The 17,685-nt window shown below is 39.9% G+C and overlaps 1 protein-coding gene across 1 annotated transcript in view; it reads left to right on the forward strand.

Moving 5' to 3' along the window:
- Positions 1-2,093: 2,093 nt before the first annotated feature.
- The window catches only part of TMCO3 (transmembrane and coiled-coil domains 3), a 68,426-nt gene continuing 52,834 nt past the window's right edge, over positions 2,094-17,685 (forward strand). Inside the window, exons 1-5 of the mRNA XM_006851522.1 lie at positions 2,094-2,537; positions 4,826-5,005; positions 7,462-7,653; positions 9,779-9,907; positions 13,744-13,836. Of these exons, the coding sequence (XP_006851585.1) occupies positions 2,094-2,537; positions 4,826-5,005; positions 7,462-7,653; positions 9,779-9,907; positions 13,744-13,836 (1,038 nt within the window). The remainder of the gene's footprint in view (positions 2,538-4,825; positions 5,006-7,461; positions 7,654-9,778; positions 9,908-13,743; positions 13,837-17,685) is intronic.

The raw sequence follows: 17,685 nt of genomic DNA on the forward strand, positions 1-17,685 counted from the left end.
GGGAGAAAGATGAGGCTTTCTGCTCCATAAAGATTTACAGCCTCAGAAACCCTGTACAGGGTTGCTATGAGTCGGAACCGACTCCACGGCACATAATCACCACCACCACCATTTAGGGGGTAGAAAAAATGTTAGCATATTTTGAGGGTTAGGTAAGAATTCTTGGTAACTAAAGTTATCACGACAATCTGCTATTAAAAATCATTGTTGTTGTAGTTGTTAAGTGCCATCAAGTAGGTTCCAACCCTTAGTGGCCTTTGTATAAGGATATCCAAGAGGTTATCTGGTGGGTTTCAACTGCTGACCTTGTGGTTCAAACTGACTTTGTGGCCCAGTGCTTACCCTATAGTGCCACAAAGTTTTCTTTTATGAGAAGGCTTTAAAATATTTGCAGAAAATTCCATTTTATCTTTTAATTCTCTGTTTCCACCATTTTTTTGAAGTCCCCTTGGGATATATTTTTAAATGTAAATTCTGTGTGTAAATATAGCTTTCAGTTTTCATGTCTTTTTTTTTCCCCCCTTTTGGTGTGATTGCTGTGGCAATAATTTCTTAAATGACAAATTTAAATTTTTTCGAGATTTTTTTGCCTTCTCTTGGATAACTCAAATGCTTCTTTCTCTTCAAGTCTGCTTTTCTGCTTCTGAGATCAGTTTTCCTTTATTATGTGATGCTCCTGTCTCAGGGACCCTTTCCCAGTCTCCTGTGTTCTTCATCATCTGGAGAGCCCTGCTCCAGCTTCCATCTTGTCCTGCATTACAGTCTTTCCCTTCTTAATCTCCAGTCAAAACCTTCATTCACCAAGAAACTGTTTTCAAAAAGCAGTCGCAGGTCTGTGTTCCAGGATAAGGAATACATATTATTTTATGTCTTGGCTCTGGGGGTTAATAGCTGGACTACAAAGTTGGTTTGAAACGTCAAGTCGGCAGTTCAAGCTCACCAGCTGCTTCTTGGAAACCCTGTACAGTTCAGTATGGGTTGGAACTGACTCGACAGCACTTAAAAACAACAACAAAGAAAGGAAAGGTTGGTGGTTTGAACCCTCCAGGGCCCATCAGAAGAGCAATAAAATAACCTACTGCTGTAAAGATATGCAGCCTTGGAAACCCTATGGAGTAGTCCAACTCATATGGCTGCAATAATGGGTTTGGTGTGGGGGTTTTTTGTTTTTGTTTTTATTTTTGTTTTGGAAGAAAAGGAGCCTGAATTTGGAAGGAGGAAAATGCATGATCATTTAATGAAGTCTTAGAAATCTTTGTGTGGTTATAACTTTGTGGGGTTTTTGTTTTGTTTTGTTTCCCTTCTTTGACATATTGCTAGCATTTAACTGATTTTGGAACTTTGGCAAAACTACACATAATTTTGGAAAGCAAATAAAATGGTGTAAAGCATTTTGCTTCAAAGATTTCAGCTCTGGAATGATCTTGAGCATCAATTCCAGTGGTATATTTTCTCCTGATTGGCTCACTGGTCTATGTAAAGATATGTTCTGATATTTCCTTGCCATTGATACATGAACCCTGCTAAATAGAATTGTGGGAGAATGATGTGACCAATTGCATCTCTGAAGATTTACAACCTGGGAGACCTTGTGGGCAGTTCTGCTTCCTCTTCTATGGTGCTATGAGTCAGAATTGCCTTGACGGTGGTGAGCCTGCTTTTGGTTAAATGGAATTGATTTTTGTACTAGGCATGGAAGTCTTTTACACTTAGTAGATATAGTAGATATATGATGTTGAATTCTTCTTTGAGAAACTGACTTTAAACTCAGGTGTAATTGACCTTTTGTCTTAACTCCTTATCATGTACTATAAGAGACACTTTAACATCTAGTATTTGATTTTAATCTAGGTGTGAGAAATAATTGAGATGTTCATTTAATCTAGGAAAAGTAACATTTCTGTCAAAGATGATCCTGTTCTGGATAATTACTGAGTCCCTTAATTCTGATCTTACAGTAATAAATCATCGTTCAACTATATGTGACATCGTTCCATTTTATCTGTTTTTCAGCTGAAAATGTGTTTCTAAAATGCAACTTCAGCATTGCAGAAATCTTCGGACTGCCTTGTCCCGTCCTCCATACGTGGATCATGAAGGTATTAGAAAAAAAATACCTCTGGCTATGCCTTTCGTTACTACATCTGACAGCAAATGCTGTGGAACATGAAGAAGTCGCGAAGCATGCCATCAAGTTGCATCGAGGAAAGGGAGCAGTCGTCCCTCAGAGAAAACAGTGGGTTCTGGAGAATTGTAGGAAGCTCTTTGGGCTCCTTCGCCAAAAGAACGTGGTTCTTAACAAACTGAAAAATGCAATCAGAGCAGTCGAGAAAAACACTGGCCTCTCGGATGAAGAGAAATTGTTTCAGGTGCACACATTTGAGATCTTTCAGAAAGAGCTGAATGAAAGTGAAAATTCAGTCTTTCAGGCTATCCATGGACTTCAGCGGGCCCTCCAAGGAGATTACAAAGATGTGGTGAACATGAAAGAAAGTAGCAGGCAGAGATTGGAGGCTTTGAGAGAAGCTGCAATAAAGGTTAGTTTTTCCACGTTTTACCAAGTGTAAACATTCATTTACCAAAAGCAAAAATACTTTATACTCTGAGTTTAGAAAATAGAGATAAGGAGAAAAGCTATCATGCCATCTGTTCTTAGTAAAATGCGCATGCTGCATCTTTGACATATAAGAGAATCTTTCCTTTTGTATACCTTAGTGTAGTCGTATTTTATTACTCACAGAAGATTTCAGTATCATGTGTCTGATGCCTTTGATAAACTGACGTGGAAATAAAAAAATTTGTAACTGCAGTCACCATTTTGTTGCGAGTCTGACAGGAATATCTCTTACTGTAAAGTCTGACTCTCTTCTAAGTCCACACACTGAAACAAATAAGTTGCAATTCAGTTATTAACAAATGTATCCTTGCGAATGAAAGGTATTTAAACTGATGAGAAGAAACTGTATTAAATTTGATATGATGTAACTTTTAAAGCTCTGATTTCTTGAGTACCTGTTATGTACCAGGCACCCTAACAGCACTTTATTATTTCATCCTCATAGAAAAGTTGATGGTTTTATTACACAGCTTTAAAAGTATAAAAAATAGGAAGTAATTAAATGTTCTTTACCGAAGTCTGGCATTTTTTTGTTAGAAATTTGCTGATCTGACCAGTGGAGGAGCCATGATTTCCCATGACCTCGGTTCACTCATCTTGTTTATTGCATGTGTGTGAATCCCTGAAATTGCTGTCCTGCATTAGAAATACCCCAACACTAGCCTTTGAATGGATGTTGCTGTCTTACGTGATCATTTTGACAATTGAGACTTTCAGCGCCTCCATTTTAAATAGGGGCACTTGGTAGGATCCAGATCTGTTGTAAAGTTTCATCATAAATAGGAACACGGCTTGCAGAAGTTTGAATGATACTGATTTTTTACATCCATGCTTGATAACATCTGAGCAGTATTTCAGCTGACACTGTTTCATGCTGTGTAACTCCAGGGACTGAGATGTTATTGATTGATAGCTGTCATCACTTGTTAAGTGCCCTTGAGTCTGTTGTGACTCACAGTGACCCTGTACAAGGTTTTTGAGGACCAGCTGGTAGGTGTGAGCCATTGACCTTGCAGTTAATAGTCTAGTGCTTATCCTACAGCTAGAGATCCATGAAATAGGCAATATTAATTTCTGGGTAATGTCCTTTAACTTGTAGGTCCTGTGTAAGTACCTCTTTAAATGTGAATCAATACTTTTAAAGCAGGGTTAATAGTTTGGTTAAGATTTTGGAGCATGAGTATGATTGTATAAAATACATTTATTAGGTATATTACCAGCCCATCTGTCGGTTTCCCAAATTATATTTCTGGAACAGTTTTCCCTTTGTCACCTGGGACCAAGGAGTTCTGGTGGCACTGTGGGTTAGGCATTGGGCTGTTAGCCAAGCAGCAGTTCAAACCCACCGGCTGCTCCAAGGCAGAAAGACCTTGTAGCCTCAGAATCCCCATACGTGCCGTTCTGTCTGTATGGTAGGATCGCTGTGAGTCAGAATTAACTTGAGAGCAGTAGGTGGTCTAATGTTCTGTTTAACTGGGAATTTGACGGTGTATTCTGCTTATATATTCATGATGCTGTTGCTCATAGAGACCCTGTGTAGGGTATCCAAGGAGCAGTTGGTGGGTTTGAACTGCTGACCTTGTGGTTTGCAGTCTAGTGCCTACCCTATAGCGTCACACCAGAATAGATAGATATTAATAGATGGTAGCAACATATTCAAGCATCACAGCTATTTTTAGAGTACATCTCAACTTCACATACATAAAAGGCCTAGGTCCTAGAGCATAATCAGTGTTCTCTAAGTCATTTTATGTGAATAAATAACCTTCAGGAATGATCAGTTTGTTTGTAGTAGCTGAAATATTATATTTTTCGATGTGTATGTATGGAGTCCTGCTGTGATGTTGTAGGATAAGCACTGGATCGCAAGGTCAGTTTGAACCTCAAGGTTGACGCTTCAAACTCACCAGCCACTCCTCGGAAACCCTATACAGGGTTGTTATGGTTGGAACCAACTCTATGGCACTTAACAACAATACAGAAACAGGTTCCCTAAACATTTTTCCAGGTTCAGTTAGTCTGGATCCCATAGAATATATGATCCTCCAGCATTGACTAGAGTTAGAACTGTTGATATGCAAAAGGTGTTTGATATAGAGAATGGTTGATTAGATCCGTTCAGGACAGGTCCCTGAAATTGATAAAAGAAAGTCATGTTCTGGTTTATTACTTAATGAGTCTCACTTTTCACTCGTTACAAATGAATAGGAAGAGACAGAATATGTGGAACTTTTAGCAGCAGAAAAGCATCAAGTTGAAGCTCTTAAAAACATGCAGCATCGAAACAAAAGTTTATCCATGCTTGATGAAATCCTAGAAGATGTCAGAAAGGCCGCAGATCGCTTAGAGGAAGAGATCGAAGAACATGCTTTTGATGACAATAAATCAGTAAGTAATATAAGTAATATTTGAGAACATTTTTTAGTTCACATACTGAGCTGCTTATTGAAAGGATGTACTGTTGAGATTGTTTTGCATGCGTTTTTTTGTTGTTGTTGTTTTGTTTTGTATTGTATTATTTTCAATGTATATTGAAAAATGTAGACAAACAAAAAACACTTCTCTGTCATACAGAAGTAATTTTATTTCATCTTGCAGATATAAACAAAAATTCCTGTTGTTTCTCCCCCCCCCCCCCCCCCCCCCCCGAAGTTGATCTGGACTCTTGGTGAGCCCGTGTATGTCACATCTGTGCTCCACAGGGTTTTCAGCGACTGATTTTTCAGAAGTAGGTCGCCAGGCTTTGCTTCTGAGGCCCCTCTGGATCGACGCAAACCTCCAACCTTTCAGTTAGCACTTTAGCACATTAACCATTTCACCTCTCAGGAGCCCAACAAATAAACTAGTCCTGTATTTTCTTTAGAGATATTCAGTCAATAGCCAGTTCCCTATTAGAAATGATGAGTCTCCATTCTCCAGCTTTGCCACCCAACTGGACTACGATTTGGTCTCAAGAAAGTTGGCACGAGACAGTAGAATTTGAATGCTTATCAACCAGAGAACAAATAAGCTCTCTTTACAGGAAGTGATCTCTGTATCGGCATGCAGAGTTTTAGGATATTTACTCCAATATTGTAACATTCATTATTATTATTCGTTATTAATCATCATTCAGAATTCTAATATTCTGAGTCCTGGTGTGGCACTGTGGGTTAATGCACCAGACTGCAAAGCCGTTTGAACTGCAAGATAGGTGGTTCAAACTCTATGCAGGGTCGCCATGGGTCGCAGCTGACTCTATGACACTTCACAACAACGTCCTAATATGTCCAAGATTGTAAGGAAACCATTGTGGTTGATACTGCAGCACACTCAGTATGGAGAAGCATAGGGGGCAGGGTTAAGTAATGAAAGCAAATCAGAAAAAGATTAGACAAGAAAAGTGGGGGAATAAAAACACAGTGATGAGAAGAACAAATGGTTTTAAACTATACTAACTGTGAGGAGTCCGGGTGTGGTGCTGTGGGTAATGCACCAGACTGCAAAGCCGTTTGAACTGCAAGGTCAGTGGTTCAAGCTCACCAGCTGCTCCTTGGAAACCCTATACAGGCCGCTATGGGTTGGAATCGCCTCGACAGCACTTATCAACAACAACAATTATGATAATGAGAAAACTCAAATATCTTAAGAGCTATGAATTTTCAAAAGAATATACCCTGAATCAGGCAAAGTTGATGTTTGTAAGTAGAAATCCTAAACATTCCAACCCTTAAATTGTTTTTTTAGCGTAATCTGATAAAATTTGATGAACTTGACCTACACCTATGGATGCAGTAGCTCAAAAGAGGAAACAAATCCTTACTGCAAGAATCATTCCCACCCCCTCCATACACAGAGTAGACAGGAATAGGCAACTTGGACATTGGCTACCCAAAATGGGGGCAGGGACCTACAAAGGCAAGAAGTGACTGGCCTACAAGCTTTCAAGAGGGAACCTAGATCCAGAGGGCCTGGAGGAAGGTAGAATCTCCACTGAGTAGTATCCAATCTGTCTAGGCGGGGCTGATGAAAGGAAATGCAGATAGGTCTCTTGTGATACAATAGTGAATAATTGTTATCAGGACTGATTGTGAGGGTTGGAAATGTAAAGGTAGATGTTTTATAGCAAGGAGGGGAGTGATTAACTTTTCAGTCTAGGAGCGGCGGAGGTCCCTAGGACCATCAATGGAGAAGAGTGGAGAGTGGGACCCTACCCAGAGAAACAGTGATGCCAGAGATGGAGGCAGAGACGATGACGTGGAGAGATGGAACAGCTGGGGACTTTAGATCCAGAGAGGGAGAGGGGCTGTGTGTTGACAACCGGGGTTTGGGGAGCAGGCTTGTGGTGTATCCCCTTTGGTTGGTTGATGATGCATGGAGCGGATTGTAACTCTGGCAATGAAATGATATACAACAGAATGAATGTAAAACCAATGTTCTCCTATGTAAACTATCACATAATTCACAATAAAACATTGATTAAAAAATTTTATTTTATTTTTTGTTTAAAAAAATAATAACTGTTCCTAAATCATGCTGCTGCTATTGTTAAGTGCTATCAAGCCAATTCTGACTCACAGCAACCCTGCATAGGGTGTCCGAGGCTTAAATCTTTCCAGGAACAGAAAGGTTCATCTTTCTTCTGCGGAGCGTTGGTGGGTTCAAACTGCCATGCTTATGGTTCACAGTTCAATGTTTACCCAGCAACGCCAGCAGTGTTGAATTCATGCTCATGCTCATCTATTAATCTCTAGTTACATTTGACAAATAATACAAATATATTCTGTCTAGAATTTGCTTTCTAAAAAATGAATTTGAAAACATTTCATTGATTTTAATGATGTGATATTGGCATATTCTCACAGGTGAAAGGGGTCAATTTTGAGGCCGTTCTCAGAGTGGAAGAAGAGGAAGCCAGTTCCAAACAAAACATAACAAAACGCGAAGTAGACGATGATTTGGGTCTTAGTATGTTAATTGATTCCCAGAATAACCAGTATATTTTGACTAAGCCCAGAGATTCAACAATCCCACGTGCAGATCACCACTTTATAAAGGTAGTCTGTCTGTCTGTTTTTACTCTTCTCTTAAAATTGTGTGCTGTGCATAACTTTCTCCACTCTGCACTTAGGTAAACACAAGTATGATTGAGCTGTGTTTTGAACAACCTTCCTCCAAACAGAAAGATTCTACTAGAATGCCCTAATTTCTGTCTTTTATTTTATTTTTTTAAGATTTTGAACCCTTGTCTCCTTTTAAAAAATTTTAAAGTAACGATTGCATTCATTGTAATGACACGAAGTGTATGTACCCTTTGGTGAATGTGGGCCTGTTGGGCCATACAGTAAACCTTCACCCAATGTACAATCTACAGTTAAAAGAATTTTTCCCTAAAAAGGTGTTGTAATATTTAAAATGAAAATTCATTTTGATTTTGTGAATTTAGTGTTGTTGTTGTTGTTAAGTACCGCAGAGTCAGTTCCGACTCATAGCGACCCTGCACAGGGTTTCTGAGGCTGTAAATCTTTACGGGAGCAGAATGCCTCATCTTTCTCCTGCGGAACCGCTGGTAGTTGCTAACTGCTGACTTTGAGGTTGGCAGCCTGACTCATAACCACGACGCTACCAGAGCAAATTTAGTAGACTTCTTGAAATTAAGAGTTCTCTCTGATGGACTGAAAATGTCAGCTATCTAAAAACTATTTTCACCAAAATATAAAATTCTGGTCAAGTATCATAAACAGATGTTCCGTGGGTTATAAATGTCTGACATGTAAACCCATAGTTCCTACTTGACAATCCCTGAAAGACTTCTTGTATTAACATTTCAGGGTATATATGACGGTTCATAAAAACACATGTGTGCTAGCTACTTTGTAATGTGACTCAAAACATTATTATTACAATTTTATGTTAAAGATGTTTTAGTGTATTTCGAAGTATTTCTCTTTTTTTATGCATAGAAAGCTACATGTTACATACTAAGACAGAAGTTAACTGATAAGAACTGCACCTAACTGTGACTTACAAATTCATCTCACAGATAGCCTTAGGGACGGAGCTTGTTTATAACCTGGGGACTATGTATGGCTTTATTTAGACATGGGGCGCCGAATCTGGGGATTAACTCCCCAGACAGTGACTAGCAGTACAGAGTGATTCAGTGCACTCCTCGGAGGAAACCAGCTTAATGAAAGGTTGGGGATTCTTTAAATACTTGAAGCTGATAGTGCTATGGTTGGAAGTGATCACGGTCTGGATCTGGACTTCAGGTCGTAACAGATACAGGAACGACAGAGTGCAGACTTTTTAGGGAAGGCTGTCAGATCTCAACAGAATGGGCCAGGACTCAGCTCGTTAATACTGAACAGGTAAAGAAACCAAGGTGAAGAACCTAATGTTAAAGGGAGTGCATACACAGAGACTGCGGGAAGAAGACTGCAGCTTGAATAAGTACAATCAGAGACACTCAAGGGCTCATACCATATGTTGAACATCTAGTGATCGAAGTGAATCAATAGATAAAAGTCAGCAGATTACTTTCTTGATTATGGTTGCCATGGGAACTGGGAGGGGCTGAGTCTGTAGATTCAAGACATTAATTAGTGTCCTCAATGAAAAAGTCTCCACACAAGATTACAGGAGTCTTTACTATGAAGCTATTCTTTTTTTCTGGAGAAAATATTTGAGACTATGTAAATATGCTGTTCCTCATCAAACTCTCACCCAGTAGTTTTAGACCCTATTGATTTTTGCCTGCATTGGTGTATATAGTTGTATTAAGTTTGTATGGTAAAAAGGCCAATAGTAAAGGTGCCTGAATTAGTCTGAGGACACCAACCATGAAGATGTCCCAGATCAGGTAAATCAACGCAATTACAATGTTCAGAAGCCTTCCAACACTATTAAACTATGTCTAAAATAGACACAGTTTACTGGAATTATTAGATCATCAAGAACTAACTTGATTGACTCAGAATACATTTTTAAAGCTTTCAACTTTTCAGAGGCACAGAGGAGTACATAAACTCCTCTTAGATTCACCATCTACCCCTTATCCTCATTAAATGACTGAGGATGGTATCCTGTTGTATTTATTCCATCAACCAACCCGTCTCCTACATAACGTACAGCCAACCGTTATTTTAAATTTCTCATTTTTCTTGTGTTTTTTTGCATTAGGACATCGTTACCATAGGAATGTTGTCTTTACCTTGTGGCTGGTTATGCACAACAGTAGGGTTGCCTACAATGTTTGGGTATATCATCTGTGGCGTGCTGCTGGGGCCATCCGGACTAAACAGTATTAAGGTAAGAACACAGTTTTACTCTCTTGTCAGCTCACTGTTAGAATAGACTATTAAAGAAGCATCACAAAGAGTTAAAAAAAAAAATGAACTTGAATTGATCAAGTTTCTAGAAAGTCATGTTAAAGAGATACCCTTTAAAGTTTCATAGGAAATCTTCTCTAACTCAAATGAAAATCATTTTATTTTGTTAATGAATGGATGACTTGACTAGAGAAAATAATCCTGCTTCTTTCTTTATATAAAATAATGTTCTTACTGTTTTCAGTGAAGGTTTACAGCAGTTTCGGTTCCCATTCAACGGCTTCTATACAAGTTGCTCAGTGACAATGATTAGAGTCTCATTCTTCTTCTTCAAGGGGTAGTTGGATTCTGTTCGAGGTTTGAATAGGGGGCAACAGTCTTGGGAAGTCCTCCAGAGTCAGCCAGGTTCGGTTCCACCGTCTGTCTCCACTCTTTGAGTGTTCACTTATCATGGCCCCCATCAAAGCAGTGGTGACGGTAGCTGGGCACCGTCTAGTTCTGGGCTCAGGGAAGATGAGGCTGTGGTTCACGAAGATTGTTTGTCCTGTAGACTGGTTTCAGTTTTGAGTCTTTGGTACCTTTTTTCTCTTTTGCTCCTGGTGAGCAGAGCTCATAGTTACATCTTCAGTGACTCTGCAAACTTTTAAGACCCGCATTGGTTATTGGTGGTGATGTGCCGTGGAGTCGGTTCCGACTCATAGTGACCCTGTACAGGGTTTCCGAGGCTGTAAATCTTGACGGAAGCAGAAAGCCTCATCTTTCTCCCACGGAACCGCTGGTAATTTTGAACTGCTGACCCTGAGGTTAGCAGCCCGATTCATAACCACTACACTACCCTAGACGTTACTTATATAGCTAGGATATAGAACATAACTTTAGGAACTATAGGATGCCAACTGACTGAGTCCCATGAGGCCAAACTCAGAAATCCAATTTGTTGAGACATATCAAAGTTGAACTGTGCCCCCATGCGCATGATTATATGACCATACAGATGCATGCATCACCTTGAACTCAGTGACTGTGGGCCTGGTTTCTCAAGTACATACACACGTGTATGGAGTCCTGGTCTGCAAAGTCAGTTTGAACTGAAAGGTCAGTGGTTCAAGCTTATCAGCCACTCCTTAGAAACTCTATGCAGGGTTGTTGTGGGTTGGACCCAACTCAGCGGCACTTAACAACAGCAACATACACACATATGTTAGGTGTGGGGCTGCTAATCAGAAGATTGATGGCTCAAACCCACCAACTGATCCTCAGGAGAAGAGATGAGGCTGTCTGCTCCCGTAAAGATTTGCTGTCTCAGAGCCCATAGGTAGCATTGCTGTGCGTCACAATTGACTCCATGGCAGTGAGTTTATATGCATGTACAGGAGCCCTGGTGTCACCTTGGTTAAAACCCTCATCTGCCTACCAAAGGCTCCGCAGTTCAATCCCACCAACTGCTCTGTGGGAAAAAGATGTGGTGGCCATCTGCTTCCATAAATTTTTATTCCAAAAATAAAGATTTACAGCCTTGGAGACCCCAGAGGCCATTCTTCTCAGTCTTCCAGCTACTCTGACAAGAATTCTACTCCATCCTCAATTAACCCTGTGAGATAAAGCATAATTCAAGGTTGGGACTGGTTCAGAGGTGGGGTTTGGTTTGCTTACACAAGCCAGAATCCTGCTGTGGTTCTGGACGTTAAGCAGTCGACTGCATGGTCAGTTTGAACCACACGGTTGGTGGTTCAAATTGAGCCGCTCCTCGGAAACCCTATGCAGAGTTACTATGTGTCGGAATTGACTTGATAGCACTTCACAACAACGTGCACATGTATGCGTACAGCCACACAGCCACACATACTGAATGCTGTTGTTTTAACATTTTATGTGTCGTAGAAATTCAGTAATCTTTCATAGGCCATAGCAGTTACTAAGAAGTTCTTTTTTGTTTCGTTTCTGGTCATTCTTTTCTATCCTATAGGGTCACTGTGGATCTGAATTGATTCAAGGGCGGTGGGATGGGTGTTGGGTTTGGTGGCCCTATTGTGGCTAGGTGCCATTGAGTCCGCTCCAACTCTCAGTGACTCCATACACAAGGAAACAAACCCCTGCCCTGTCCTGCACCATCCTCACAGTGGTTGTTAGACTCGACCCCACAGCTGCTGCCAGTGTACCAGTCCAGCTCATTGGAAGTCTTCCTCAGAAGTCCTTCTGTGTGTGTACTTTTGATTTGACATTATTTTCATCAAGCTCTTTACATTTCACCCTTACTTGATATTACCTTTCCTACTACCAAAACACAAATGCCTGTTATCTAGTGGGAGTTGTGCTGTGGCCTGAACTGCTAACCACAAGGTCAGTAGTTCAAACCCACCCGCCACTCCCCGGGAACCCTATAGAGGGTTACTGCGAGTCAGAGCTGACCTGACAGCAGCAGCCATACAGAGCAGGCCTGGGGACCTTTTTTTGCCAAAATTTGTAACATCAATCGCAGTTTATACAAAATTTGCAACTTAAAAGTTGTCCTCCTGTATTTGCTCAAACATTTTAATTAACTCACCCCTTAATGTGATGGCTGGAAGTGCAGTTGCCATGGCAGGGCCAGACTAGATGGTTTCACCCTTGGGCCAGACATTCCCCACCCCATCTAGAGAGTGAGCCTCACCTGCTCCCCCATGCCTGGTAACCCTAATGAACACTGTGCCTAAATAGCCAGCATCCCTGTCTTTTAAGTCATTGGACTTAAGTCCTGCCCTAACCTAGGATGCCCCTGTTTTAAATTGATTATTTCTGCAAAGACCATGTTTCCAAATTACATCACAGTCAACGTGCTAGGACATGATCTTTTTTGGAGATATCTTTCAACCAATTACAGGAGGAAAGATGCAAATGAAAGTGGGCAGGATCTATAGTGTGACTAGTTGGCAAAAGAAGTCTGCCTGTCGTGGGTCCAGGCTAACATCAGAACTCAGCAGAAGTAACAGTCTACTACATAACCCAGTGTTCGCCAAACATTTTTCAAACATTGAAGAGTTAGTAGCCATGAAACCTTAAATGTAAATGGTATAAAATAATATAAAATTTTAAATAGTATAAAAGCATTCTCTACCTGGTGTGGTGCTGTGGGTTAATGCGCTGGACTGCAAAGTCAGTTTGAAAAACAAGGTTGGAGGTTCAAGTTCACCAGCCGCTCCTCGGAAACCCTCTACCAACTTGACAGCACTTAACAACACCAACAAGGACTTTAGTAATAGTAAATATAGTTTTGAAATACGGAAACAAAACAAGTGTAGAACCTGAGAATACTATATATTAAAGCCTGTGAAACGAGCCAGATACAGCCCTCCTGAGAACACTCACACACTCTCACCATGCTTAATCTCCAATAGGAACAAAACAGTATGTGTTAGTTACGCATTCAATTCAGACATGAGATTTAATTCCCCACTCCCCTAAAAGAAAGCAGGTAAAAGCAGCAATGCATGAATATGGAAATAGGGAAAGTACCAGCTAGTCCTTAGGAGACAAACTGTGTAGTCCTTTAGCTAATAAGGAAGTGTGTTTAGGAGGGGATCGTTTTATTGTATATAGAAGCTATTCAGAGAATTCTTTTCTTTAAAAACACTGCTTTTATTGAGAGAGCCCTGCTCACTGTATTATGTATTATTATTATTTACTGAGATAGCCATACTGACTGTGTTATTTATTGTATTATTTACTGAGATAGCTCCCTGACTGTTTATTTATTGAGATGGCTCTACTGACTGTTAATTCACAGTGTTTTCTCGACTACACTTACATGTTAAACATAAAATTGTTCTTGTTTTTCAGTCTATTGTACAAGTGGAAACATTGGGAGAATTTGGTGTTTTCTTTACTCTTTTTCTTGTTGGCTTAGAATTTTCCCCAGAAAAGCTGAGAAAGGTAAGGAAAGTGCTGATCACTTTGTACTGTGCCCCAAGCTGCTAAGTAGAGTGTGTTGTTAGCGTTTTTACCTTTAAAATTCATTGATGGCTTGATTGTCAAATATTTTTAAAGTAGATACCGTATTATAGTTTGATGTTCTTGGAACAAATATGAAAAAATGGCAGGGTTGGAAAGGTAAAAATGCGTTGAGTGCGTTACATGGAGAAGTCCACAAGCTGAGATGTGCGGTCCTCATGATTTCAACATGAACAAATGACTCCCACCAAGATGGTACCAAAGGGTGAACAGGACTTGACTAATCAATATGCTACACTGAAAAACAGTGAAGTCCTGAATAAGTGGTACATTTTGATTCTCTGTTACTGTCGTTGTAAAATGAAAATCTCTAAAAGGTTCAAAGTAGTTAGGATTGTGTGAGAAAGCATTGGTGGAACAGTGGTTCAGCTGCCAGCTGATTTCCAGGTCAATGGTTCAAACCCACCAGCCGCTCCATAGGAGAAAGATGTGGCCGTTTGCTTCCAGAAAGACTTACGGTCTTGTGGATTTAGCTTATTGTGGGGACACTTCTTACAGTCCGAGCCACCCAGAGTGTCTGTATTTCTACGTGATTGTCCTTGTCAAGTACACCTTTTGTGTTCTGGTGCCTTGTGGGTGGTGCTCAAGGTGATCAAGAAGATAGGTGTTACTGTGTTTTAAGTATTTGATGTTGCGTTGCATCTATTAATGCCATTGAGTCGGTTCCAACTCCCACAACCCTGTGTAGGGTTTCCGAGGAGTGGCTAGTGGGTTTGAACCACTGACCTTGCAGTTCAGTGCTTAGAGAGCCACACCAGGACTCTGGAAATCTTATTAGACTTTAGGTAATAAAATAAGCACTCATGACCCAGATAAATGAAGCCGGTTTTTAATTGATTAGCCCTTTTGGAGAGCAATCTAACTGTTGGATTTAGGAGAATTTTGATCTTCTGTCCTTTGATCCAATAGTTCTAGTTTGAGTCTTTATCAAATGGAAAGAATCATAAAACAAAATTAGCCCATAAAAGATTTACAGTGCCTCTGTTGGACTCCTGGACTCCTGGTGTGGCACTGTAGGATTAGCACTGGACTGTGAACCACAAGGTCAGTGGTTCAAATCCACTGTCTGCTCCTCGGAAACCCTAAATAGCATTGCTACAAGTCGGAACCGGCTTGACAACACTTGACAACACTTAACAACAACAACACTGAACTCTTGGAGTCCTCGTATGGTGCTGTGGGATAAAGGCACTGAACTGCAAGGTTGGTTTGAACCACAAGGTGAGTGGTTCAAACTCACTAGCCACTCCTCCAAAACCCTATATAGCATCGCTATGAGTTGGAACCGACTCAACGGCACCTAACAACAAGAACATTGGACTCCTGGTGTGGTGCTGTAGGATCAGCACTAGACTGTGAGTCATAAGGTTGGCAGTTCAAACCCACCAGCTACTGCTCCTTGGAGACTTGTCACAGGGTCACTGTGAGTCAGAGCCAACTCAACAGCGCTTAACAGCAACAACTTTACAGCACTTAAAAAAAAAAGATTGAAATCAATCTGAACTGTTCCGTAATTAAATGAACTCTATGACGTAAGCACCCCCATGTGACATACTAACTACGTGGGTGGGATGTTTTATAGTCATGAAGGCTGTACAAATGTATAGTAAAAAAAATCAAACTCCTTGCTACAGAGCTAAGCTTTAAAAATTGAGCATGTAACATTTCCACAGCTTTATAAAAGAAGCACATATGCAAAGAAAAAAAAACCATTAGGAAAGAAATGTACCAGATAACTGTAGATGACTCTTTTCTTTTTCTTTTCCATGTTTTCCAAATTTTGTAAATAAGCAATATGTACTTTAATATAATGAAGAAAAGAAGCTTTTCTTTTTAAATTTCTGTTTGCTTTCCAGGATTGACTACTCTTATTTCACTGAAATCTTTCTTTGTATCCTCTTTTCCCATTTTCTTCCTTAATTTATCCTGTTAGCGTGGCACTTTCGGTTTCTTTGACCTTTTTTTTACTGACTGATAACTCTGTTTGCCAACTTACAGATTATTCTCACTTCCTAAATGCTTCTCAGTACATGTTTCCTCAAAAAACATTCTGAATTATGTTTGTGTTTTCTCTGGTAATATTGTATATTTTTTATGTTTTGTGGGTGATAAGATCCATATATTAATTTCTAAAGAAAATGGCCCATGAAAATGGCCCCATTCTTCCTGCCCTCTCTGTGGGGATCAAAGAAAGTGTGGCGTTTGAGGGTCTTCTGCTTCACCACGCTGGTGCAGGACCTGTAAGCATAAAAACAGTATTTTATTAGGTGCCTTAAAAAAAAGACCTGCCCTCAGTTTCATGTGGTAGCTTATTCTGAACCTAGTACCACGTGGGGCAGGGGTGAAGGGGCTTCAAGTAGTTCATGGGAAAACTGCATCATCTTTAATTCCACCTTTCCACGAACTTTTTGAAGTCCCTTGTTTGTGTGTTTAATTTAGAAACGATTCACAATGAGCAACAATGGGTCTAAGTTATTGTGACTTACAGCAAAGAGGGTGGTAACATTCTGGTTAAGTCATTAGCTAGCTACCTTCACCAGCAGGCTCGTGAACTCTTTTAGCTGTTCAGCTAGAATTTGAGGAATTTGGAAAATCAAAGTTTCCCCTGGCTATAAATTGTCCTGATTCGTTTTTCTCTATTATAATATTTAATGTTAAATAATAAAATAATGTCATATAAAACAATGCTAACAATAATTTAATATTACATAAAAGCTTCATATCTTTCTTAGTATTGATGTTAGTTATCTAATGTTGGGACGGTTTGCATTTAGTTATTTATATAATAAACTGTTTCCCCAAACATTGCTTTAAATGTGTACTTGGTCATATAAGACTTAGGAGGTCTTGGGAAGGAAGAATTTATATAATAGAGTAGGAAATCATCTTGAGCTATTCAGGGTGGCTGTAAGTCTCCTGAGTGGAAAGAAAGTCAATTGGGAATCAAAAGCTCTGAGATGAATCATCTTCGCTCTGCATCTAACTTGCTGATTTTGGATTGTAATCTTTTATCTGGAATGGAACTATAAAGTGGTCTTTAAATGTCCCTAGTGTGGCGCTGTGGGTTAATGCGCCAGACTGTAAAGTCTCTTGAACGGCAAGGTGGGCAATTCAAGCTCACCAGCTGCTCCTTGGAAACCCTATACAGGGTCGCTATGGGTTGGAATTGACTCGACAACACTTAACAATGTCCCTTCAATTTTGAAATCGTTTTTTTTTTTTTTTGTCTCAGCCAATTCCTAAACTTTTAGAGAGCAAGCCGTTGCTGTTGCCACCCAGTGGCAAACATTAAAACTTGACACACCCTGTGACTGCAGTTCTCGCCAAGAAGTTTTCACCTCCAAGAATACGTCTTCATCCTTTTTGAAGCCCATGGACATAGGCTGCAAAATGTCTACCCAGTTAATCACATTATTAAGTAATTCATTTATTTTTCTCTTTTGATTGCTCAGGTATGAATTAGTGCCCCAGCTTTCGAGCAGTCTGAAACAGCCATTGTTACTGTTCTGAAATGATACCCCATTTAGCAGCTAAGGAATTCGTTATGTGTTGCTGTCACGGGTGACAGAATTCTTAAAACATATTAACAATTACTAGAAATGATCACTCAGAGAAAGGTATTGAAATATCCTAAAGGTTTTATTAGGAACTGCTCAAAAACGTTTTAAGCCTAAAAACTACTTACTATTTGATGCTGACCCTAACTAGAGAAAAGATTGAAGTTGTCAAGGACTTCATTCTTCTTGGATCAACTATCAACACTCGCGGAAG

The sequence above is a fragment of the Chrysochloris asiatica genome, unplaced genomic scaffold (genome assembly GCF_000296735.1).
Source record: "Chrysochloris asiatica unplaced genomic scaffold, ChrAsi1.0 scaffold00029, whole genome shotgun sequence".
NCBI classification, from domain to species: Eukaryota; Metazoa; Chordata; class Mammalia; order Afrosoricida; family Chrysochloridae; genus Chrysochloris; species Chrysochloris asiatica.